This window comes from Megalops cyprinoides, chromosome 12 (assembly GCF_013368585.1).
Source record: "Megalops cyprinoides isolate fMegCyp1 chromosome 12, fMegCyp1.pri, whole genome shotgun sequence".
NCBI lineage: Eukaryota > Metazoa > Chordata > Actinopteri > Elopiformes > Megalopidae > Megalops > Megalops cyprinoides.
Genome location: NC_050594.1, coordinates 26,651,073 through 26,678,210, shown reverse-complemented (window position 1 = coordinate 26,678,210; position 27,138 = coordinate 26,651,073). Strand labels below are relative to the sequence as shown.

The window sequence follows — 27,138 nt, the reverse complement described above, 5'->3', positions numbered from 1 at the left end:
GTCACGTCATGGCATGCAAGCCAGTCCTGCTGTAGCCCAATGAGGTTAGGGTGGAGTCATTGTTTACAATTTACAACTTGGCATTTCGCAGACGCTTTTAAACCAAAGCGACTCACAATTAGTGCATCAATCAGGTTTAGCTGACTTCCTCATAGGCAAAAGGTCGCAGTAGGAATACGAATAATTATTTACAGTACCTGGCTCCTGTATATCCTGCAACAATAAAACAGAAATCTGCAAACAAAACCTGCAACATAGAGACAGGGTTAGGTTCCCGAAGTGAGGGGACCGCCAGCTGCCCAGAGGAGGTTGAGCGGAGAGATCTGGTTGGAGTGTATGGAGTGGTCAGAGACTGAAGGTAGGACGGGGCAGAGCCTCTTGTGGTCTGGTAAGCCAGTGCCAGTGTCTTAAACTGGATGCGGGCTGCTACCGGAAGCCAGTGAAGTGCAGTGAGTAGTGGAGTGACATGAGAGTGTTTTGGGAGGTTGAATACCAGGCGTGCATTCTGAACCAGCTGAAGCGACCTGATAGCGCAGGCCGGTAGGCCAGCCAGTAAGGCGTTGCAGTAGTCAAGGCAGGAGATGACTAGTGCTTGAACTAGGAGCACTAGGTTGCTTGTTTGGTAAGGAAAGGGCGGATCCTCCTGATGTTGTAGAGGGAGAATCTGCAGGACCGGGTGACGGTGTGGCTTGAGAAGGTTAGCTGGATGTCCAGGGTCACACCCAGGTTTTTGGCTGACCCTGAGGGGGTCACCACAGAACCCTCAACGGTGAAATTGCGGTGCAATCTTTTTTGAGCACCTGAATAAGTTGATCAGACTGCTTCTTATTTCACTTCGGTGTCATATCCAGACATTCTCAGTAAGGCTTTCATCCTGACTGCTCTAGTCATTAAGACACGCATACACACACTGACACACTTGTATACACCCACACATACTGTACAAGCACTCTGTAAAAACAAATATTAAATCCACAGCGTGCTCTGCTGTGTTTTTGTTCTCCGAGCAGATTCCTGTTAGTTCTGAAATTAATTTCCATGTTCAGTGGACCCAAAGTATCCCCCTGCGTTTAAATGCTGGTAATTATTCATGCATTGACTCGCATTGATCTCATTTTTCATCATTATCCATCTTTTTTATCATTCTAAATTTCAAGATTAATTAGGAAAGAAAGCAGAAATGAGATTTGCATGAATCTGCATAGCTTTCTGTAGTAGGTTCTTCACTGTGGCATGGCTCAACATGTCAAGACTGAGTATTTATAAGCTCTATACCACTGACATTGAAATATTAAAACTTCTTTTTGCAAATTCCGGATTTAAAACACAAACTGAACCTAAATTTTAAAAATAACACTTTTTTTGTGCTGTGCTTTACAATTTCCAGATTGCATATTCAGTTGGCAGCAAGACAAGATTTACTTTGTATATACAAGTTTTATTGTTACAAACCCACTTCTAATAATTTGTTTACCTCCTAATGTAAGTAAAAATGAATACATTGAAAAGTGCAGAATTAATGGCTGTACTTTCATTTCAAAATTATAATAATTAAATTATACAAATGAATTAAGCAATTTTCTTAATTTGGAGGTTTTTGAATCACCCTGCAGTTCACCCATCATCCAACTCTATATAATTGCAATCAGAAACAATCATTCAACACATAATACAGGCATTTTATTATCATTGTCTAAAGTATATGATTATCTGCCTTATAAGAAATATATGTGTGCTTGAAAAAGTGGTTGTTTTATGCACCAGTTTCCAAGGTTACCTGTATCAACTCTGACGTAGAGTTATGAGATTGCAAACCCTGGCAACAAATGGAATCAAGTAAGATACAATTATGTATAGAAGAAATCTCTTTACATCAGGATTCTCAGCTACACAGAGCTTGGCAGATTGTTTAATCAATCCTGATTCCCTTAAACTGCAATATACAAAATACAGTATACCACTTGATATAACTTGATTTGGTGTGATTCCATTATATATGTAGAGATGTAACAGTGTGTTGCTAAGATATCAGAATTTGTAAGCTGTCAGCCTTTATTGTAGCTTCTACATTTTAATATGTTGCTGTCAATTTAAAAAGAGCTGGCTGGGCTTTGATACCAGGTCTGAGGTAATAAAAGTAGGCCTGAAAAGAAATCCATACTGTTCTCAATGTTCTAAAGCAATATGACTGTGACTGTTTTAGGCAAGACCTGAAAAGCCCTGGATCTAGAGGTACGTCCTCACCCAAAACCGTTGGTAAATTAAGCTTGTTTTTTTGCTGTGCTATAGTTAAAGTTGGTGATACTTCATAGCAAATACTGGCCCAGTCTCTGATGGCAGATAAGGCCCTCTGTTGGGAAGAGTTTGCGATTGATGGAGAAGGGGCCCAGGTGATGAAAGCCACTCAACAGGACCGCAGTAGGTCAACAGCAAGTGAGGTGCACGCAGAGAGCAATGTAATGTAAGACTGCAGCTCTGATGTATCCAAACACCCTCCTCTCTGGGATTTGTTGGCATTGTTTGAATGTTTGTGTTAAATCTTTATATCTGGATCCATTAATGCCAAGGTGTGGTGACTCAAGCATGATCCCCTGAAATCTGTATCCAGCACTGTCAGCCTAATGTTTCTCTGATTGCCTTTTGTCCCATTCTTCGCTGAAGTGAGATTTAACATCCAGATGCTGATGTGAGACCTGCCCAGAACTGCTCCAATCACTCATAGGGTGCAGCCAAGCAGGCGCTGCCACCTGTCCAGATACTGCTGCCTCCCTGTCTGAGTCACTGCAGCTGCACTGTAAGGAGAGAAAACCTTCCCACAGAAATATAAGTTCAGAGACTCAGAGGGTGGGGGAGGGATGGAGACAGGAGAAAGACATTTACAGTGGGGGCGAAGGGTGGGAGAGGACAGAGAAAGAGTAAGAAAAGGTCAGCGCTGGTAAGCGGAGGTGAGAGACTGTAACGGTAACGCGTCACTGCTCCTCTGCGCGCTCCCCATGCGGCTGATTGTTCCCAGGGTCCCGCTGTGGAGCGCAGCGTCTCGTGGAAGCAGGGGCGAATGGGAAATGAGCTGGAGCTCATGGGAAATCAATGCGGTCAAATTCACAGCGTCTTGAAAACTTTTAGCGGGGAGCCCTCAAGCTGTGTGCTCTCACTGAGAAGTGTCTATATAACAGGCTTTGCCATGGCTGGACTGGGGAAACATGTTTCTTTAGCAAATTCTTTTTCGCAATAAAAAATCCCACTGCACTAAAGCTGGGCTTTTTATTGGAGTTTGTATACCTGCCTCTTTTGTTACAAATGTTTGAACCTGTCAGTCTGTTTTGACGCACATGGTTGAAAAAGATAAAATTAAAATTTCTTTTAATCCTCGGTTACGTTTTCAGGACGTTACTGAGCTAGAGCTCCAGACAGTGTTGATTTAACTGAAGACATTGAAAAAGTCTAAACAATAACAACATATGCACTGAGAAACGAGTCATTACATAAGGCTACCAAATTCCCACGATGACAAGCATCTGCTCCATGTGCAGGATGTGCCCCAACAGATGAAGAAGATATGCTGTTGGGTGAAACGACCCAACAGCTGGAAGAAGAGGCCTGAGGGGAGGGCAGATTCAGGTGAATACCGATAGGTGGCTGAACACCACTGAGACAGGGTCATGTCTCTGTCCCACAGAAAGAGAGATGTGGGAGCAGTGGAAAGTGGGAGGGAGAGACCCTGCTAGGAGGTGAGGCCCGCATAGACTGAGAGAGTGGGGACATTCCACAGCAGCTCAGCATATGTGTGGGCACGCCGTTAATATCAGAGGCGCTTCGGTGTGTCAAGTCTCTGAAATCAATTACATTACTTCTTACACAATCCGTTTAAAAGATTTGATGCTGGTTGCCATGTTAACGTAAGCTGCCGTGTGTTTATAGACTGATTACTCTTGATGTGACACTGAGTTGAAATGGTAATCCTTTTTATTGTTTGGATTGTTTTTCCTCTGTAAATCCCATCCGTTTCCACTGTTGGCTAATTGAAAGCGCAGTGGTAGGAAATGAAAACCCTTCATATGTCCTGGATGATGTCGCTGTACTATAGCTGGCCCCATGTACACATGCAACCCCCCCTCCTCCCCCCAAACAAGTCACGTTTCTTACAAATGCATGCAGTTGCATGTTCAGCAGCTATGATTGCGTGTGCACATAATGATGTAAGGCTCCTTTGAATATTTAATGTTCATCAAGTGTCCCCGAGGCCATGGTGGAAGAGATGCACATTCAATCGCCCGGACTTTACCTGCTGTTAAGGGGGCTTTTATAACTGCACTTTGGAGCACTTCTCGTGCCTGACGGGCAGACCGGCCCATGTTTAATCCAGCATGACCTTTTTGTGTCGCGCTGTGTTGCCAAGAATGTGGAAACAAGCTGACAGAGCTCCTGGGAGCCTCCTTCTAGCATGGCTGGAGTTAGCTTTTGGGCTCCAGCTGAGAGAAAGCAAATGTGTTCGGGGAAGAAACACATGTATAAATGCTGTATAGCTCTGGACAACAAGGAGCTGACACAGTTAGCCTGTGTGGTGTGTCTTCATAGACAGGCACATGGGGACATGGTCGTGATGGTTATGTTCCAAAAACAGCTAATCAGTTTTTTTCACTGTATCTTGAAAGTGTAATCTTAATCACTACAGTTGCAGCTTTCCAAACCAGACAGAAAATGTTAACCTTGAGACAACACATCTCAGACAGAGCTTAGATAAAAGACTGAAATTTAGACAAAACAAATACAGAGAATGCAGTACAGACTACACAGGAGCCTCTTGCCAATGCTGTCATGAGCCTCTGTGAAATGAAAGACCCAAAAACACTTATCCTGACCAAATTACGACACTGCCTTAACTGAAAACTGCCACGGAGACACACAGGAGTGTCTATATGTTTTACCAGACTAACAGCAAATAAAAGTAGAAATCAATACTCAAACTATGTGTACCCCACTCCTGGTTAAATGTATCTATTAGAGATGTCATGATCTCCTGTGATGGCATTCATCTTGCATATAGTGAAAGGAATTACCAAACACAGCCTCTCTACAGTTAGTTGAAAGCTGGGAAGTCACCAAGAGCGGGGCTACAGTCCTCGCAGCGTAGAGATGAGGACCATGTGTTCTGAGCTGTGCTCGTTGTGTCTTTAAAGGAACCGATCTTGGACGCCTCGTCAGTCGGGCATCTGCGGGAGACGGCTAATCCGCAGAGAAATGCTACCCGGGCAGAAGACTCTGTGCTCCCGGTAACCGAATCATTCCATGTCTTCTCTTTATTGCCTGGGCTCTGAGAGGTGTCCCTTCTCACTCTCTCTGTCACCTCTCAGCCCCAGAGTTCAGTATCAGTCCTGACAGTATGTCACGGCAGTGGAAGTAGCGCACTGCAGCAGAGGGCTGCGTTAGTGTTCCACTCAGACCTATTGCCAACTCCCACTGAACACTGCAGAAAAGCACACCGCCACTGAGCACTTACATCCGATGATGCTTGAGCAGATCTCAGGAAAATGTTGACCGTACCGTGAGCATAACACCTAAATCTGTTTTCATTGGTCCTTTTTCCTCAGATCGATGATGTGTTTCAAAGAGAGCATCCTCCTTGTGCACACCCTCTCTGCCCTCCTCTCACTTCCCTGCCCCTCCCGTCACCTATCCCTTCACATAGCTGCACTACACTCTTTGCTTTGTACTGGACAGCTGTATTTGCTCACAAGGATTCTCTGTATCTACTTTATTATTTATGACTCCTCATCTGTACCCAACCCCACAGTATACGTTTCTGAGTTTGTTTACTAAATGTAGGCATGTTGCATGAGCCGCACGTGATACAGGCCCCAGGGATGCCGTCAGTGCAGGCAGGCTTGTGAGGAAGCCAATCAAAGAGACAGTTTTTTGCTGGCCTGCTGCTGTGTCCTCGGAGGGTGCCTTTAATGGAATCAGAATCTGTTTTCTAAGACGTTGTGCATGCACAGTTTTATTTGCATTTTCTGGTGCTGCTGCATACAGCCATCCTTGAGAGTGTTTTTCTAAGAGCCTGCCACTTGTTGCAAATATGCCCATGGGCTCTCCCAGCGTGTTTGGGTATTAATTAGCTACGCGTTAGCGGAGTTCTTTTTTGTGCTTTTCACTGTGCTCCCAAGACATTGCACAAATTTGGACAAATAGGCCCTTTCAGGAGGAAAATGGGTGGAATGCAGTAGAAAATAAGAGAAACCAAAGGGGTATCATTACAGCGACCAAATGAACACTAACTTACCCCCACTGGATCAGCTGAAAGGAAATACAGTAGAAAATAAGAAATAAGGGAAAAAAAAACATCTGGAAATAGTCCATTTATCACAAAAAGGTAAAAAAGAACATTAAGGAGCAGAAGCTGTGATATGTTAAATGAGTAAATACACCTTTTTTGTGAAGCACTGTCAAGGACCAGCATGAAAGAAATATCAGTGAGGCTGCATCTGAACAGTACCTTACATTATTAATTTGCTTAGTAGGTATCTTTATCCAGGGATTCAGTGCTGTATCCCTTACATGGTTATTACCTTACTGTCCATTTATAGACATATATTCTCATATATTCCAGGGTCCAACACCTTTTCCACACCTGGTAATTGAACCTGAAGTGGTCGTTCACACTATACCACCCTTCTGTCCACTATGCCACACATTGCTGCCAATAATTAAATGATCATCTAGTAAGTCAGCAGAATCCCACTGTTTTTCCTTAGGATGGATCCGTGTTTTTTGTAACAGCATCATATATAGAGAGCATTATTTCAGACACAAATGTATATTATAGTGTTCTGAAAAAGGCTGCTATTGTCAATGAGATCACGTAGGCAACAGCTCCATGGGCAGGAGTGTAACATAGTGGTAAGGAGCAGGGTTTTCGGTTGGACTCCACCATGGGGCACTGCCGTTGTAACCCTTGGGTAAGTTGCTCAACCCAAAATGTTATAGAAAATATCCTTCTGTACAAATGGATAATGGATCATTGAGGTGCCTGCTAAGCAAATATAATGTAATGCAGCAGAAAATTAAATGCAGGCGTGTAGGCTATTGCCTGATACTTCTTCTCTCACAGTGACCCACAGAGTATGAAAGATGTAATTAACCCTTTTTCTTTGCATGTGTGTGTATGCGTGCATGTGTACAGATGCAAATTCACATGGCAGTGTATGTTGGGATGCACTTACATCAGCAAAATGAACTGATGTCAACATCCTGCTTCCTCCCAAGCAGAGGGTCTGTACAGTGTTAGACTGTTCCCCTCTGACAGGGAGGTGAGATGCATGCTAGGAATTGGCATATGGTTACAAATGTACAGATGATGTGCTTGTCCTCAGACTTCTTTTTACTGACCGGTGTGATAGCCTTTGATATCTTATGGCCTCTAACCTTCTAAAGAGCACAACACTGTACAGTTAGCCATCAGTCCAATCCCCTCCGCTCTGACACATCTGCGTCAGACCTCCTGATTCAGAGGACACTGTTTGGAGCCATGTGGTTGAAGGGCTGGTATCACTGTCTTTTTGGATGTGACTTTGGCTCAGTCCCTCTGTTGTCTGCTAGAATCTCAACTAGCCTGGACAAAAAGGAGGGAGGGATCCAAGACATTCTCCTCTCAGGCCAGAACAGATGAGGCTTTTCCTCAAAGACATAAAAGGCATCAGATAAAAGAGCTATAGGTGGAGGGAAATGTAACTTCTCTGACTGGAATTATTCATGTAGTCTGTAAGATCTTTCCTGGTAACTTAACCCTTCTGTTGCCTCACCAGCTATAGGTAGGTTGCGGCTGTCAGTGTTTACAATGCAAAGCCATTGAAAATCGTGTGACTTCAAGCTAGCAGTCTTAATGAGTAAGATGCCTTTTTCAATGATACAGTTCAATGATTTGACTAGGCTTTTGCTTAATTTCTCTGGGGAATAACTTGACATGAGACCCTTCATTTGAAGCCACTGAACAGGGGTTAGGTGTTACTGCCAATAGCATCAAATGTAATCTTCTGAGAAAAAAAGCTTGAAATAATATGAGGAATTAGTGATTTTTACCTGGCCTCGTGTAGTCCTAGTCTGAATGTGTGTGTGTATGTGTGTGTGTGTGTATGTAAGCATATGTGTCTGTGTATGGGAGCATACAAAAAAATTTGTGTGAAGTGTGTAGCTGTTATGTGTAAACAGTTTGCGTGTGTGTGTTTTTTTCAAGTCAGTGTCATTAGCAGATGAGTGTCAGCATCGATCATGTGTCTCCCTCCACACAGGGCATCAGCAGTCTCTTCAGTTCCCTGAAGGTGGTGAGGCTGTTACGCCTGGGCCGGGTGGCCCGCAAACTGGACCACTACCTGGAGTACGGGGCAGCGGTGCTGGTGCTGCTGGTCTGCGTTTTCGGGCTGGTGGCCCACTGGCTCGCCTGCATCTGGTACAGCATTGGCGACTATGAGGTGATCGACAAGGTCACCAACACCATCAAGACGGACAGTTGGCTCTACCAGTTGGCTACCAGCATCGGCTCACCCTACCACTACAACACCAGTGGTTCTGGCCAATGGGAGGGCGGCCCCAGCAAAGATTCACTCTACATCACCTCCCTCTACTTCACCATGACCAGCCTTACAACCATCGGCTTCGGGAACATCGCACCCACCACCGACGGGGAGAAGATATTCTCTGTGGCCATGATGATGGTGGGCTGTAAGTACCCTCAGTTCCCTCCCCCCACTGTAATTAGCCAGATCTACAAAGAGGCATGTCTGTACATTTTGGACTGAGATTGATACACCATCCATTTAGAGGTCCTTGCACTGGTGGACGGCAGACATTTGTGCACTGATAGCAGCTTTGAGAATTTATGTTTGTAGTTTATTCTTCAGCTTCCTGAGCTTGGTTTATAAATACAAACATCCAGCAAGTATTGGATATCTGAGTTGAAATGTGATTTATGGGAACTTGTATTGTGGCAAGACCCTGCGAGATATTGAGATGTACTGCCTCTAATGGAACAGTCAACACACCTGCTGGCAATGGACAATAGCACACCTGCAGGTGGTTGTGTGTCAGAGCTGTGTGTGGGGCTTTCCCAGAGCAGTTTTTGCAGTGGCTGAAGCACAGGCAAGACTATTAGTGCCATTCTGAATTCTGGTTTAAATTACAACAGGATGCATTAGTTGAGTCGTGCTGGTTTTCTTCACTGTCACCTGGTGACTAAGATTTTTATGTCAAATAGGAAAGAAAATCCTGTGCTGAACCTCTGTTTCAAATCTGCCTCTCTCTAACATTTGTATGTGTGGTCCATCTGGGCTCAGTCTGCGTCTTACCTCTGGGATTTATACAGTTCCTGCTAGCAGACACCCAGCCCTGGCTGATCCCGGTACAGTAAGGTGGAATTATCAAAGTAATGGCTATGCAGTAATGAGATGGCAGTGTCTCCCAAACAGTCAATAAAATGGAGTCGTTGAGCCAGTGGTTGTTCACAGCAGTGTGGAGAATTGACCAATTAAAAGGTCCCCTGGTGCTTTCAGTGAGGATCAGTTTTGAGTCATAAGCATTTGTTTGCAATACGGATCCATACCAAGGCAATTAAGCACAGGTCACCTCACTTCCTGTTGGTATAGAATGAGAGATGTCCTTCAGGAAGGTTGTCATAGCAGTGGATGGTTTAGTGGATTGTAGATTAATTGTAGTAATTGTAGATTATGGGACAGATTGTAGAGTGGAGAGATGATAGATTCCAGTGGTGTGTAAAAGCATTGCAAACATGTTTTCTTCCCCTCATAGATATGTACCACTGCATAAGGTGGTAACTGAACGATGCATTCCTAAATGAATGGAACGAGCAGCCTTAGAAAGTGTAGTTTTCTGATGATTATGGCTAAGGGTTGTTAGAGGTGATGAATTATCCACAGACAGCTGATCCAGTAGGGTCAGGCAGTGGTCATGTGTTTGCCATAAGGATTGATTCCCTTTAAAATCGACAATAATTTTCTGAACTCTTGTTTTTGAATAGAATGATGTTGCAATTGTGTAAGATGGATTTGAACAAATACCATGGCATTAATCTAGTGCTCTGAAAAAAAGATCACAGCACTTGTTTCTAAAATTTATGTAAGCTTTGTTGCCTATTCAGACAGCATCTTGGTAATCCGTCATCTTCGTAATTATGTTATATTTTCCACACTTGTAAGGGGATTATGTGGTTTCAGACAGGTTGAGACCCAGACCTTTTAGCAGTGTGGTAGTGTTACTGCATGTCATTATAGATTAAATTTAGTTTCACAGCAGTTCTCACTGTTCCAGTCCCCTACATCCCTCCCTTACTATTGACTTCAATGTTGTCATGCAATGGCCTTAAAGAGCCTCTGGAGCTCCTAGCTTGGTTTCTCTTGCCTAGGGAATGTTTCTTGACGGTGTTTCTTTTATTATTGATCAATAAGGAAATTATATGGATTACCTATGCCATGTACAAGAAGCCTACTCTTGAAGGTTCTGGTGTGTGATTATAATATTGAAGTTGGCTAGTGAAACACGGTAGAAGTGATTCAGTGTGTTGAGTGTTGATTGAGGTGAAACAGTGACCTGTCCTTGAGAAAGCTCCTGCTAGAGCAGACTGCCTCATCATAAGTTCTCACCTCTAGCAGATGATGCCGCCTTCAAGATGTTCCTCAGTTCAGAGGCACGGATGATGAGTTATTGTGACGCAAGAAACATCACACAGTATCAGACCACACGTATTGGGTGTGCTTTTTTTAACCCTTCCCACTCCCTGTCCATTATTCATCACAGCTGCTGGCTGTGAACTCCCAGTCTGACCTCATTTCAGGTCATGCATCTCAGAGAGGAAAGCAGACATTCCCTCATGCCCTCATATTATATGGAGGCTGAAAAGGCAGCAAGGGCACTTGTATGAAAGGCGGATCTAATATCTCCCATATCTGTGATTCATAAACAGGTGTCACAGTGAAGACATCGGAAAGACATTGAATAAGACATTTTTGCAGTGTTGTGGGATGTTACATAAACATGATCTTTAATACAGGTGACAAGCGTCACCAATTCTGCAACAAAAAAAAAACATAGCAAAATTAGTGCTGTGGTGCTGTGCCTGGGTTCTGCAGTTTCACCGATCAATGTTTGCATGGCTGTAAGGATATAACTGCTGGCTTCATTTAAGATGCATTCCCAGTTTCAGTTATAAAGCTTGGCTTCCTGTTTCATCTTGTGATTGACATCGCTCTGTTTGAAAGAGAGTCCACCATGGACAATTCACTGCAACGATAATGTACTTATGTTAGTGGGCATTTAAGACGAGCACCATCCTTGATGATTATTTTCCATTGTTTGCGTTCTTCCTCCCATTGAGTGTTGGGTAATGCTGAACTCTCAAGTTGGACCCTGTCACTGTGATAAAAGGACCACATTAAAAGCTTCATTTATTCATACACGTCTTCTCAGCCAAGCACTCTGTGTCCTTTCTGTTAAGTCCTAAGAAGGAACTAAGGAGCAGTCACACTTATTTTCTCTGCTCTGCCCATAGCTGCAGGCTACTGTGTGAGCAGATGTCTGTGTGGTGAGTTAATCTGATGGGACTGTATATTTCCAAGATTCCACAGAAATGGCCCCAGTGTTGACTTTCTTATTAGTGTTCTCCATTGCTGCAGGATGCTTGTTTCTTTCTGCTATTACGCTCTGTTCGGCTTCTCCGCTCTTCCTCCCTGTCCAGCTATGTTAAGTACAGTCCCAGCATCACTGATTGCCCTATTGCCTGAGACAACCCCGCACCCTAAAGATACTGCCAATTTCTATCAGCTAATGCAGTGCTTGTGACCCTTGGTCCCGCAGTGCCAATGTGTCTCAAGCCAGTCAAGCTCATAAGTGACTTAATTGGAATCTTTCCTCAAGTATCATTTGGGCATCTTTGAAGTAGTAAGGGCTCTTAAACAGCCAAAATTTGGGCAAATGCTTGAGACGTATGACTGGTCAGTGGAGGTGGAACAGGCCTGCGCTCAGTCAAACGCACTGACCATAAAGATACCAGCTCTGAACACACCAGTGGTCCCCGTGCTGCAAATACGTAGGAAGTAAGGGGAGCGTTTGATTTCCGATCCCTGCGGAAATCAATAGCCCTTCACATTTGTGTACACAATGTGTTCTCTCATTCATTTTATGGAGTACACTAACATATCCCCCCCCCCATCTTCTGGCTATTGATTTACTGTATTTACTCCCAGGTCAGTGTGACTCATGCACCAGAGCCTTTCTGTCTAATTACCACAGACATTGTGATGCACCAGAACAGTTTGTTAGGAAAGATTTCCCATGGAATTCCAGCATCAATGACCAATATTCACCGACTCACTTTGCTGCTTTGGAATGCATGCTTTGAAGAGTTCTGTTTACCCCCATGATGGACACAGTTTCCTAAAATTACAGTACAATGTACAGTGAACCAAGCCGTTTAAAGAAGTTGAAAGAATGAGGATGAGTCTTCATCGTTCATATAATTGGTCTTATAGAATATAGGATGAGCCTTTGAAAAGTCTCCTCAGATTGCTCAGAGGGCATTTTGTGATGAAACAAACACAGCTGTAATAAATGTCAAAAGCTCCCTCTTTCATATTGAAAACTTGTCTTTTTGGGAAAGAAAATATAGAATACAACAAAGAGAGTCACCCTCTCTTTGAACACATGTAAATCACTGTGCCTCGGTCCAGATCCATCATGTTTGATGCTTTAAAGGGCTCGCTTGGAATGGGCACATAAAAATGGAAATGGTTAGTCAACTGGAGGCTCTGGCTTTAATGGCAAAGTGCTGCGTTCCCTCCAGTGTCTGTCTCGTGGACAAGAGGGGAAGTGTGTCTGCCACCACAAAGGGAGATGCTCAGCAAGGTGAGCTAATGCTAACTTGATTTTCAATGGTGTTACGTGCACACGTGCCACAGCAAATAATACAGGCTTAGCATTTTTAAGTTGTCATTGTATTTTTTTTTTTTTCATTTTTTTGTATTGTTGTTTTCTGGTGGTTTTAAGGTTATTAAAGCTGGCAAGCATTTAGGAATGTAGCCTTTATTGATTAAAAACATTTAATTATGTAACATTTAATTATGTGGACATTTAATTATGTAATTATTCAATTATGTAATGAGGTAAAGCATAACATGTAAATGCAAGTGATTGTCCTGTACGTAACATTTATGCCTTGCTACATATAGGACCATCAAAAGAAATATATTTATTTTAATAAACGAGGTAGATGACAAACATATACCTATATAAGAAAGGGAAAGCATTCGGTAAGTCCCTGTAGCTGTGCTCTCTAAAAGAAGATAAGAGGTATGTGTCTAGCTTAGATGAAGAGGTGGAACCTTGATGGGACCAGTTGTTTATCCTTCGAAACAAAGCCTGAAGATGTGAATCTCTATGGACAAAGACATTGAAACATGCTAGGTAGATAAAAGGTTTTAGTTGAGATTCAGGTGTAAAGAGCCGAAAAAACAGGACATATGTTTAGGAAATGAAAGGTGACCTAACCTATAATGAGAGAGTCTCTGTACACTTTGTTGCTGAGTAGAGGCTACTGTGTGCTTTTTCATCAATCAGTCACACTGAATATAACATTGTGCCCATTATACTGATATTTTGTTCAGTACTTAAAATAGAGTGCTCTTTCTGCCTCCTTGACAAACACAAGCCATATTGTCTCCTGAAACATCAGGAGGTTTGGCTTTCAGCTTTGTGAGCCTTTCGACATAATCTTCTGTACTGTTACTATATGTGTCTGTATCGTTGTCTGAGAACATGGTGGTGTATAACACAAGGCATGATTTGAACGCAGGCTGTTCGAGACAGCGTCTCTCCTGCACAATGCAGTCTGTGTCACTCGGTGGAGAAGCAGGAGCCCATGTTTGCTGAGATGTGTGTTCTCCAGAAAGGTCTGCGTGTCCTCTTCCCACACCTTTCTCTCCCTGGCAGAAATAGCTATTTTTGATTAATGGGCCACTTAACTCCATCAGCAGCAGATATGCATGTGAAGGCCACGCTCATCTGCTGAGAGCACATATGGCAGCACGGCTCAGAGATAGTAGTTTTAATGGAACTAAAGAAATCAAATAAAGCGGCTGCTGTTTGAGCAGGAATAAACCATCGCTGTTGCATCTGTGTTCGAAGAGATTCTGTGCTGTGTTGAGATCACTTATTTAACTCATGTTATGGGAGAGAGGTAATCAAAGGAAAAAAATAAGGGGAAGAACCTACTGCGAAATGACTATAATGGTTCGATAAATCTAAATTGTAAGGTAAGCCATCAATAAGTCCCTTGTAGGACTGAAGGGAAGGCTTGTATGGAAAAGCATAGTTTAGCAACCTGCATTCCAGGCTGAGGTAAACACCTGTCCTTTAGCTTCCATGGAAAGTAAGAACACACCACACAACTCACTGGAGCAGGATATGCAGTCCGTAAAAATGATAGAGACCTCAGCTTTGTAGTGAGAAATAAGCTTCGGCCCAAACTGCACGGCTTGCCCACTTCCTTCAATGCGATTTAAATTGAGCAGAATAATTGATCCAGGGTGATTAAAGTGATTATAAATGCGTAAATCGGCTCTACCCCAGAAATGTCCCCCCGCGGCAGCCGCAACGCGGCAGCCACTTAACACTCTTCTGACAGATGGTCTTTCACACTGCCTCCAGTGGCAGAGGGAGGGGGAGGAAAAAAGCAGGCAGAACATGAGAGTGTTGTCAATCCTAAATATATGGGCCCGGTTGGAATGGATACTTTTTTAAAGCCCTGTGGTGACAAAAAGGTTTATTAGGGGAGCCAGCTTTGTGAATGTGACTCTAGAACCCTCTCCTTAGAGCTGGCTCCCTTAATGTCAGACTGATAGTTGTCCTGTTGGCTGATCCCCAACAAGAGTAGAAGCATTCCATCACTGCCTACAGGACGATGAATGCAGAGTGAGTCTGGTGCACACAACTCATTCAGGTTGTGTCTGCTTCCAATACGAAGTATCTCAGCTCTGGAAGACTGTAGCCCAAATCGGGCAGAGCTTCATTACAGAGGAGGGAGAACAATTAGAAAGCATGCTCAAGACACTTCCGATGGGAGTCCTCACAGCCTGGTGGTGTTGTTAATTGTAGTTTCCCTATAGAATGCCCCTGAGAGGCAAGCTCTCCAGGCTTTAGAGGAGCAAGCTCAATTTGTTCTACAGAGTAATTGGTTGCGATTCATTATCTCATGGTCTTTTCTGCGGCAAAACTGCAGAGGCTGTTAAAAGGACGACCTGTAGTTTGTGAGAGCTTGATCTTTTTGATATATTATAACAACACACACACACATACACAAAAAACCCGGTATGTCCCTCTCTCTGTCTCCCTGTGTGTACATGCTGTGTACTATCAACTCTCCCTCTGTTTAGTATGTACCCTCTGTCATCTCCTTACCTTCGAATACCCTTTCGTCATCTCCCTGTCTATACAAACCCTCTTACGCTTACTCCCTCTCACCGTACATACTGTATGTGTTAAATTTGATCTTCATGGGCTTAAATAAATTATAAATTAAATTACTTTTTCACCAAAGGCTAACTGACGTAGTTTACAAGGAACTTTCCCATGATTTCCCCTCTGATTAATTATACTTCATCATATCAGTTGATCATCATTGCGCATCTGTTTTACTGTTGCAAGCATACCCACATCAATGTGATTTAAATTTTGCAGGCTAATTGATCCAGAGTATCAAGCATCCACATGTGAACCAGCTATGTCAATCAAACACTTAAGTGGTCATAGAAATGAATGAGTCTCCCCTGCAGCAGCCCTTTAGTACGCTTCAGATAGTTTCTCTTGCACATTGTGAGAGGAAGAGAGCAAGAGATAGTTATCAGTTCACAGTACCAATCACCATCTACCTGGATTTAATGAGGAATTCACACGTGGACAGGGAGAGACTGAACGGACGCATGGAAGGCTCAGCGATGTAATTACTCTAACACAGGCTAATTACCAGTGCCTTCAAATTGTTTCATACATTTGCATCTTGTTAAGGTAGCATTCTATCCACATAATAGGAACAGAGACACGGATATTAAGATTATCCCAGGGGAGGTACAGTTATAAAATGGAAAAATCTCTGAATGGATTGGCATGCTTGTAAAATTACTCGTTTGACTGCTTAGGTAAGATTAGAGTTAATGCCTTAGCCTTTTTAATAACATATGAAAGTAGGGCCATACCTCTCAAAAGATATTTATCCAGCTTGGTTTATCAGTTGGCTGTAATATTTGAGCCATCACTCATTACTTTAGTTCCTGGTGGCCTTATTCTTTTAAATGAATTTGACTGAGCATGAAGTGATCACAATTTGTATGCCAGTTAGTAATTAATACCCATCTTATGTAACTTCCCTAAGAGAGGTCGTCACTACATCGTTTTGCGCTGGTAGTTGGTGTGGCTGTTTCTCTCTGTGTGTATGTGTCTCTCTCTGTCTCCTCCTTCAAGTACCCTGTTTTTCTACAGGGTACTTACTTGCAGCACAGAGAGGCTTGTTTGGCTCAGTGCAACATGAAACCAATTAGCATGGAGAAGAAGCACAGCAGGATCCCACAGTTTCCCTGTGGCAGAGTCCCTCCCATTACCCTGTGTCCGGGCCCGAACCCCACCCACCAGCAGGTCCGCAAAGACCTGTCTGGCAAGGTTTTTCACTCACCCCTCGTCAAATGTGAGGGGATGTTCTCAACAGTGCAAATGAATGCAGTCAGCCAAAATTAAAGGCCTTTGAATCTGTAGACAAAATAGAATAATTAATGTGAGGACTAAGCAAATGCACGACTGTTTCAAAATTGATGTCTATTTCAGCTTGCCTGTTGCAGCTTGCAGCTTTTTTGTAGATGTTGGAATAAATATAGGGAGTGGGATTTGTACTCTGACAAAGTTTGGTATTTTTTCCACTCTTTTGGAAGGTGCAGTGAGTCAGCAGTTATGGGGAGCAGTGCTACAGCATTGATTTTTTATTTCAATTGGTGGTATAAAGAGAGGAAAGCTCTCATTTCAACTCTGGGTCTGTAGCAACAGATGTAATCTGTATCATATAACAGAATATATTCTGACAAGAACTACTGACCTCTATACCATTCAGTTGTGTCCTGCACCAAAGTCTCCCATCTGTCAGTCTTTGTCTTTCTCTCGCTCTCTCTCTCTCTCTCTCTCTCTCTCTCTCTCTCTCTCTCTCTCTCTCTCTCTCTCTCTCTCACACACACACACACACACACACACACTTGCTTTGTCTCTTAATATATAAAGTATTGTTAAATTAGGTTTGTCATCAAAAGAGAGAATATAAATGACATAATAATGGTAATTCAGTGACATGAATGGTACCAAAAATAACAACTATAATAATAGCATGGAGAAGAACTTAAAATATAGAAGTTTCATTGAGTTTGTTGGCGATGGCATTTTCCTGTTCTATCTTTGAAATCCTTTCAATGAACTGCCTCAAGAAAATGTTTTGCTCTACTATTAGAAGTACATTTATCAAATGAAAGCTATGTTCTGGATAAGGGTCAATATATAATGCTATACATCATGTCGTATTCAGAAAAATCAAGCCACTTATTTAATGTAATGCATTTTTTAAATGGCAGCCATCTGTTGCTATGTACCTTGAGGTAAAAGGAAAAAACGATGGCTTTCGTGAGGAGAATGTCAGAATGTTAGAATGTATGAGCAAGCAGTCGAAATCTGACTGGATGGCCTTGCTAAGAGAATGCCACATTTCCTACTGAGCCCTGTTGTGAAGCAGTTTATTGAGTCCACTGTCAGACCCATTGTGATGTATTGAAACTCCTGTGGCACTGTCATTTAGCAACCGCTGGTTTTAGATGCTCTGTCTGAAATCTCCAGTTGAACAAAACCCCAGGATGTGTATACTCATGCATATGGCAGCCTAAAAGTATAAATCAACGGCAGATTTGTAAATGTGCTTGTTGATCCTCACCTTTACTAAAGCAGGGATACACATTGAAGAGCCCTTATTTTTAATAGGCTATAAAATAAGGTAATTGGACATTTTGTGTGGTTCTGTCACTAATTCTGTTGCAATTGGGACTCATACAAACCACAGAATGTATTATACCACCTTTCTCACTCTTTGGAACAAACAGCTTATTAAACACTGTGCATGGAGAGACTGGAGGAGCATTATCAGGGATCACAGCCTGTTTTAAGTAAAATATTTTGAAATAACAGCCTCCCAGTAAAAATAAAAATGGCTGATTTGGTCAAATGCTGTTGAAAATGTTTTGGGCTCATATGGAAATAAGCTCGTACTTTACTTCAAAGATATTAAGGTAAAAAAACACAGTTGTACCAAGGAGTCTGAAGTCAAGTATGCATTCACTTTTAATTCAGTGGAGAAGGGAAGTGTAATGTTCAGACACCAGGGGGGGTAAATATTTAGAAGTGAAAGGGAGAGTTCTTCTGATTTTGCACACTTATTCTGAGTACCCATAAACTGGGTAAGGCACAAGTTAAAAATAAATTTGAGGTCTGCTGAGTGGCAAGGCATGAGCCCTATGACCGGTTTTGACCAGGAGTCCACAGCAGTGAAACAAATTGGCTTTGTTTCAACAAGGACAGGGGTGCGTAGGGCCACGTCTCACCGCTCACAAGCACCCTGCCATTCGTGACAATAGTGTCATGAACAATAATGATTGGTTGAGTGTAAAGAGTTCATTCGTCCTGCTTTAGCACTCCAGCACGAGTGCACAGATTGTAGCCATGAGATGAATAGCAGTGTAGCAATGCACAATTGGAAATTCTAAAGCCAGGTTGCATAAAGGGCAAAAAGAGATAGAAAAAATTAAGGAATGAATGTGATTTGTGAGTTAGTATCACTTTAAAGATTCTCCTTAAGCCTAAACACTGAGGTTGGGAAGTCAGTCTGACCTCAGGCTGAGGACATGGTTCTAAGTATGCTGCATTAGGTACTACAGTCATATTGTGCTGTCAAATAAGGCTCGCTGTGTGTGTGTGTGTGTATCACTGGATTTGCCAATTGTATCTACCTTCTTCTTAGACTGTTCTTGCTGCAGCTTTGCAAATCCAATATTTCAGGAGAGAGCTAGAAATTGACTCAAATGTGGCTTCTACAGCATGGATATAATCAATTGCTATGGGTATATGTAGCAGTGTCATTTATTTTATTGTGTGCAGTGCTTTTCTCTGCCATACCTTTAGTCTGTATGGGCCATCAGCCACTAAGTCTGTCATCTACAAATTTCACTTACATTTTTCCTGATTATAGGGCTAGTTTTGTGTGCATGTTTGGGGATTCAATCCAGTACCCTGTATTGGCAAAATATACCTGGCCCTGTGGGAGTGTGAATGTTTGAGCTGGATTTAGGAGTTGGCTGGTGGTGGTTTTTCAGGCCCTGTGAAGTACGGCTCATTTAGAAAGTTTGACATTCACAGCTAAATTCCCAACTTGTTTCTGCTGATCCCCCATTAAATAAGTTTTCAGTTTTATTTTCTTAATAGATCCCACAGGTAACTGCCCATTTTAAAGAAATTACTAACATAAAGTGTCTTAATAGGACATTTGGCCACCTAAAGCCACCAGAACAGCTTCAGTTTGCCTTGGCATAGATTCTACATGTGTCTAGAAATCTATCAAGGGATGCGGCACCATTCTTCCATGAGAAATCATTTGGTGTTTTCTTGATGGTGGTGGAAAATGCTGTCTTAGGCATTACTCCAGAATCTCCCATTTGTTCAGTTCGTTTGAGATCCGATTACTGAGACAGCCAGGGGACATGGTTTGCATTGTTGTCATGCTCATCAAACCATTTAGCGGCCATTCATGCATTGTGGATGGGGATCTTGTCATCCTGGAAGAGACCACTCCCATCAGGATAGGATAGGATAGATATAGTATAAAGGTGATCACTCAGAATGGCTCTGTATTTGTTGGCATTTACCTGATTGGGCTGAGTAGACCTAAACCATAGCAGGTGAATGCACCCAACACCAAAACACAGCCAGTGGAGCATTCAGGCCTGAAGGTTTCTTTTGGGGTGCACCACACATGCCCTGTTCACTTGTTTACTTGTTAGAAGATGACTCCTCTGACCATATGAGCTGGGCGGAGCTTTTCCACTGCTCATTAGACCGCCACCCCTGTTCTTTGCACCACCAGACAGACTGTTCCTGATGAAACTGCCTTCTCACACCCTAAATTTATACTGATTCAACTGAACCAATGCAAGGACCTCATGTCCAAGGGGTGTGCGGTTATCCCCATGTCCACTCTATCAAAGTCACTGAAATGTCTTCCTCTAGCCATGGTAGCCAAAATAATGGGCAACTGGGCCAGCCCAGCCTGTTTATATGTGACCCTAAGCACAATGGGATGTTAGCTGCTCAATCAACTCAGCAACTACAGCTGTGTGGAAGCACTTGCTTTCAATATACTTTGTATTCCTCATTTACTGAAGTGGTTGCTTTATTTTGGCAGTCATCTGTATGTATTCTGCATTCACGTTTTTGTGAGAAACTTTAGCCTCCAGTATTTTTCATGCTGTTCAATATTACTGTTTTTCTACCCCTTCCAAATATATTGCCACAAAATAATCTATGTCCATATTATGAATTCATTTCATACTCCCATTTGGAATTCATTCGTTCTGGATGCACAAACCAGCTGTGGTTCACATAGAGAGAAGTAAAGAAACCCACAGTAGGCTCTCTGATTATGTACTCCTGTAGAAAAATCATGACTAATACCCTACTGATTTCCGCCTGAAGTGTGGCGCCTCTGTCATTCCTCCTCTGGTTTCAGTACTATTCCAAAGTTTTTCCTCCTCCTCTCATTGATATTCCAATACCTTGTGCCATCCTACATGGGGAGGGAAGCGGTGTGCTAGGAAAATATCATTAAATGAGGCTCAGCTAGTAAATATTTAATATGAGTTTCAATATCGAGCTCAGTGCAATTACAAGGGGGTTGCTTTGTGGCGAGCCGACCATTATTTCCATAATTATTACTGTTATTATTTTCTCTCTTTCCATCTCCATGACTCATTCATTTATGGTCCTGTTCTGTATCGACCCAATCTCACGGTGTGAAAAGCTGGTGAATTAGCTCTCCTCTTTTAATTTCTTTCTTGCGATTTATGCGAATTCTGAAAGAGGCAACTATGCCGTGTGAATGACGGCAGCAATAATTGAATCAAGCAGAATCAAGACTTGATGGATAGCTTCTTAACATAATTGCTTTCATTGACCATTGGACATACCGCATGTGCAGGGGTGTCAGAGATGGATCATTGAGTTAGAGGTGGATTGCGAGATTAGGAGACGGTACAATACGTGTGTGCATCAAGAGGGGAAATGGAATAATAATAATACAAATTATGAGATGGATTTATATCATTACTTTAATCCTTTTCATTGGGAGGAAAATGCTTTACAGTACAGTGGGGCTAACTCGCATCAACAGTCGCCAATATGTACCCTCATCTGGATAACTGCCTTCCACAACCCCACCCAAAAGTTGTCATGGTTTAACCTAAGCCCATTAAACTGACTACACACTCTACCTCTAGGGTTGATTAATATTCTCATAAAAAAGACAGTCCTGATTTATGAGTGCCTCTCCTATATGCTGACAGAGGTATGATTGGAATATTATTTGTCCCGATATTTAGGTTCTCCCCTACATTACTGAAATATATTGTAATATATCGAGAAAAATGTTAATCAAAATATATTGCAAATACAATTCAAATATCAGTAGAAATCAGAAATATATTACTATATACCAAAACAGCAATAATTAAAAAATATATATTTTAAATACCTTGATTGTGCTAAAAATACATTCTACATTTAAAAACTTTGTAAACTATAATTCTTTTTGGGGTTTGGATCTTTTTTGAGATAACAAATGCTGCCACACTGTTCATCAAAAATGACAAGTTACGGATGCTGCATGCCAGGTTGTTTCTTACATCATTGCTAGCCAAGTGTGCTACCCAGTGAGCTAGGCAAAATTGAAATCAAAGACAAATTTAAAATTTAAAAAGACAGTGTAAGTATTGAAATAAGTGGTGGAGGGCTGTATTCAGATCTGTGCTCCTTGTGACGGTGTGATGAAAGCTTTTTGCAGTGTCTGCAGTATTTCTCATGGCAATGAGGCTGACACAAAACACTCTATAAGCGGCAGGAACTGAGCTGTAAAAGTCAATGAAGCAACGCCCTCATCTCTGGCTTTTTCAGTAAACCCAACAAGTCTCTCGGTGATCACGTAGCTAGTACCAAGCTCATGACTGTCTTATCACATTGCTGTACATCAGCATTCATGCTGTTTGCACTGACTGTGAATTGAAACTCTCCCACCCTTTGCACCTCTACAGTAATAAGCAGAGCTGAGAAAAGAGGGAGAGGGAGAGCAGCAGTGGGGAGCAAAGCTCTCTGTGAAGATTGATCCAAGTTAACTCCACTACCGTCCAGTATTGATTTGTAAATATGTTGAGTGGGTTTTACACCACACACCGTTGTGCACAGCACATTGGCTTATTGAGCGATTGTTTGTTCTTTTTAAGATCTTATGAGAGATTGTTTAAAGCCCAGTCCAGGTACAGATGCTGTCTAACTTTGTGAATCCCCCCCACCACCACCACCCCACCCCCTCAACCCCTCACCCCCTCATCCTTACTGTAGCTGAGCATTTTCAGTGGGCATCACCCATGAGATCTGCATCGTAATTAATGGTACTTGGGGCTTATTCCGATTAATAATAAAGCTGTCAAAAAGGTGGAGACAATCTGCTATTCTCACAGTGGTGTTTTACACATAATTCATTAAACAAGGATCATTTGAAGAGAATCTTGTAGAGAAAGATAAACCTTGCATTTGGAGGTTTATTGTAACAGTTACTAAATGAAACAGGAGTTACAAAGTAAACTACACAGGAATTAGAAATATACACTGCCCAGTTCTACTGAGAGTAACAGATTGTCTCTGCCACTTTGATGGCTTTATGAGTAATAAAAAACTGAAAGTGTTTGCACTGAAGTCTATTTCAGCACACAGGTGCTTTTTTGTCAGCCTGCAATTGCCCTCTAGCCCGTAGTACGAATGATAGTGTGGTCATGGATCTATTTGTATCTCTGTTAATGGTGATGTATGAGTGTAATTAAAAAATTGAATGAGACAATTAATCTTGTCTCCCGAAAAGGCTCAGCAAATCTTGGTTAAAAATTACTGAATGAACTTTGTGTCTCATTATTTGCTATAAGAAAGAAAAAATGGTTGATGTTTCTTTCTAATTATGTTTCTTATAGTTGTTAATGGTTTTAATTAATGCACAGTGTGATTATGACTGTATACATTGAAGAAACAACACAAGCTGCATGTTTAATGGTAATGGATTTAATCAGATATAGCTGGACCACTTTTCTATGAAATTTGCTCAATACAATATTAATAACTGCCATTAAAACAAGCCTTTTAAAACAAATGCACTGTTGGATATTTTTTAATGTGTTAAAAGTGCTTTCATGATGCTATTTCATACCCATTTCATTCATAAATACCATTAAATTAGATTTTAAGTTAACAAAATGAGAAATCGGAGCCTTGAAGGGAACACAAAGGTGTTTATGAAAACGATCACCTCCCAACAGGAAGTATGAGTAGAATGCAATTCCTTTCCTCGACCCTCAGATCAATTTTTATTTACAGACATTAGCAAGACCGTTTCACTTTGAAGAAGCTCCTTCTCCTCAGTTACACTTTATCAAACAGAATTACACGGTGGCATTTTGAAAGTAATAGGCCTTGCTAGCATGACCCTTTTGTAAGCGCTGTGAAGGCGTGCTGCTTTAGCATGGCTCTGAGTCAGAGCATGCCCACTGATAGGGCAATAATGAGGCGAATGGAAGCTTGAGGTGAGGCCCTTGCTATAGGTTGCAGCCAGTGTGTTTTTTTTTTTGGGGGGGGGGGGGGGGTGGAGTAGCACTGATTGGAGTGCCTGAAGAGAGGGTCAAGAGCTGTGTCCTGTGGGTTCCAACCTGCAGTTCTTGGGCAATTGAGAGAACACTTGTCTGGAGGGCCTGCCCCTCCTATACAGCTTAATGACATGGTAAACGAGCCAATCACCCATTGACTCAAGGGTTCCATCAAGGGGTTGCTGGAGAACCAGCTGGGATCTGAGCGTTTAATTATTCATTATTATTTACCTAATTAATTAGAGCTCTATATGGCAGTTCGAGTACATTGGTAAAATGGATATAGCCGTGGTTGACCATTTAATTTCCTTTAATGCATCCTGAATTTAGTTTGGTTCATCGAATGGGTGTTTTTTGTATCTTTTTCACTTTATTCCAGTTAAGTGTAATGTAAGTGTGTGTGCATTTTCTGTACTGTTAACAGCTCTGTAACCTGTATTACCACTCTATTACTGAGTGTTGTCTGCACAGTTGGTATAACAGTCACTGTTCTGTTTATATATTATCAATATAAACTAGTTCAGCAGTGACTGTCACATTATTATTATTATATTTAACATTTTATTCTTATAACAATTTATAATAGCAGTAGTAACTAGTTATACTTTATACCCGCTTCTTTAGTAGTAATAGTTCATAAAATATAGTGCCCAACTGTCTCTCATTTTGTTCATCCCATAGCAACATACTTTATGGCCTCTCCTTGGTGGATTTTAGAGACTGGGAATTCAGGGAGGCTGTTAGCTGTGCTTTCACTCAGTTTCAATGTAGCTCTCTGGTGCTTTAATCATGGACTGCATATAAATCTTCCCTGTCTTAATTTTACACTCAGAACTTGTTAAGGCAGAAAAGTAAATGTGTCCTCCAAAAGTTTAAGGTTTGGATTTATAACAAAAGAAGTTAAGGCTTGTTTCTGGAGTAGGATGATCAGTTTCTTTGACAAGCCTACTGCCCAACAGAGACTGGCTGTCTGCTATCCATCAAGCACAGAGAGTAAGTGTATACAAACAAATTTTATCTCAGTTTGTTACCCCTAAACCCTCTGCATTCAAATCAGACTCTTCCAATTGGCTGAGAAATGTATTCCATTCTTTGGGAACGACTGGCATAAATAAGTCCCAGAATGGCCTTATTACTTGTCTAGCTGTGCTGTCCTCGCTGCTTTATTGGTCACTTACTTATTCTATGCTACCACTAAATAAATGGAGTCACTTATTTATGCATTGTTAATCTGTGCCTGATCAGCAGTCTCAGTGTGCTGCTACTGTAAACCAGCTGTAGGGAAAATACTCTATGCATCTCAATGTAGTCATAGTTCTCTCTCTTTCTGGCATCTTACTACCTCAGTTTTGTCAGCAGAATTTATTTATGCACAATTAATATTCATCTCTCAGCATTCTCCTTGTAGTGTTACTTTATATCATCTATATGGCACTCACAAGACTATGAATGTATGCTAATGACCTTTCATTAACTGTCTCTCTTGGCTTTTCTGTCACTGGACTGCAAAGTATGGCCATGTTTGACATCAGAGCAAAGGCGTAGTGTTTATAATTCTACTATGATCAATGTGGACTCAAGTAAGTAATAGCAATTTGTGATAACTTTTGTTTTTGTTGTCACAATTTTAAAACAAATGTAAAATGTATGCGTATGTTTGCCTTTTTTGAGTGCTTCTGGGATTTTTCCAACTAGCTGATAATCAGATCCATAAGATACTTCTTCATAACAGATACAGTTTCTGTTTGTAAAGTGAAACTAGAAAGCAGAGTATGAAGTATAGAGTTCCACTTGTTTTTGTTCATTTCTGTACTTATTATTAGCAGTACTGATTAGCAATTCAGCTAATGAAGAGAATTGTTAGATTGAAAAGCAGGCTGCACAGTCAGTCCCCGAGACCAGGGCTGAGAAGCATATAATTAGATTGCAGGAATCTGGTACCCCTCACAGTGAAGCCCTTATGTGATCATTCCAGTTTTTCCTTCTTCAGTCCCTCTTAGACATGGTATCACTTTAGAGCACAGTGCACACATACAGAATCTGGCTTTTTCTATCCACAATGTGTTCCACTTTTAGTTTTATTAAGTAATAGCTCGGGTACAATCTACTTTCATTCCATTGCCCTATATGCACACACAGGAAAAAAAGAGCTGTTGATTTAGAAATACACTGTAGAATATCGGTGCCAAACTCACTTCTTTGATAGCCAGTGAATGTGTGGTTTTTGGTACAACCGGTTTTTAATTTCTTAATGAATCCAGTCATTTGCTTACTTTTGCATTCCTCTGATAATACGCTACATTGCAGCTGAAGATTGGACTTATGCCCAAAGGGTAAATATTTTACTGGTGTGTATTTTGGGAAAATGCATCAGTGTAAATGTATAATCAACTAATTGAATCAATTAAGCCGGGGTAATTGGCTGGAACAAAAAAACAGAGTACAAAAAGGCCTTCCAGGAAGAGATATCAGTTCACATGAAGTACCATGTACCAGTGCAGCATTAGCTTAATCCTTTGGTAACTTCTATGCCAATCAGACGGCTCTTAAAAAAATTCCAGCGTGATTCCACCCACCCCTTTGAAGTCTGATAATTCTACTCATTATTTGCATGTGGTGCAACAGCTGTCATGTTGCAAGAGTGTATCCAATATTAACTATGTGCATGATAGTTCCACTGGGCTCTAATGATCAAAGCTGTCTTTGACTGCTGTAGTCCCTATAACTGTCTAGGCTCCCTTCAATAGATGCACCAACTATAGGTATTGTGGAAAGGTCACCCAAATTCTGGTGTGTCTCTCTACTGTTTTGTAGCGAGTAGAGACTACTGTTTCAAAACGACCAATAATAGATTACCTTGAAAACATTATTTAACAGAGTAGAATGATTAAACTCGAATTAAATCATGACGTCTTTAGGTGAAACGGTTCACCACATTTTTAGAGTCCCTGTGTCTACTTATTATTACGTTATGCTCTGTATTATCACTGGATGGAGAACACTCATCATAAACAGATACATCATAGTAGATTTTCCCAGGAAAAAGGCCTTTTAACCTGATAACCTTCTTCCCTGCTGTTCTTAATAATTATGTTCTGAGCAGCTCTCCTCAGAG

At 41.6% G+C, this 27,138-nt stretch overlaps 1 protein-coding gene across 2 annotated transcripts in view; it reads left to right on the top strand.

Moving 5' to 3' along the window:
* The window catches only part of kcnh5b (potassium voltage-gated channel, subfamily H (eag-related), member 5b), a 75,540-nt gene that overhangs the window by 21,297 nt on the left and 27,105 nt on the right, over positions 1–27,138 (top strand). The window contains exons 7-8 of one of the 2 annotated variants that reach the window (XM_036542326.1): positions 5,178–5,270; positions 8,283–8,712. In XM_036542326.1, the coding sequence (XP_036398219.1) occupies positions 5,178–5,270; positions 8,283–8,712 (523 nt within the window). The remainder of the gene's footprint in view (positions 1–5,177; positions 5,271–8,282; positions 8,713–27,138) is intronic. The other variant, XM_036542327.1, reaches the window with a different exon arrangement.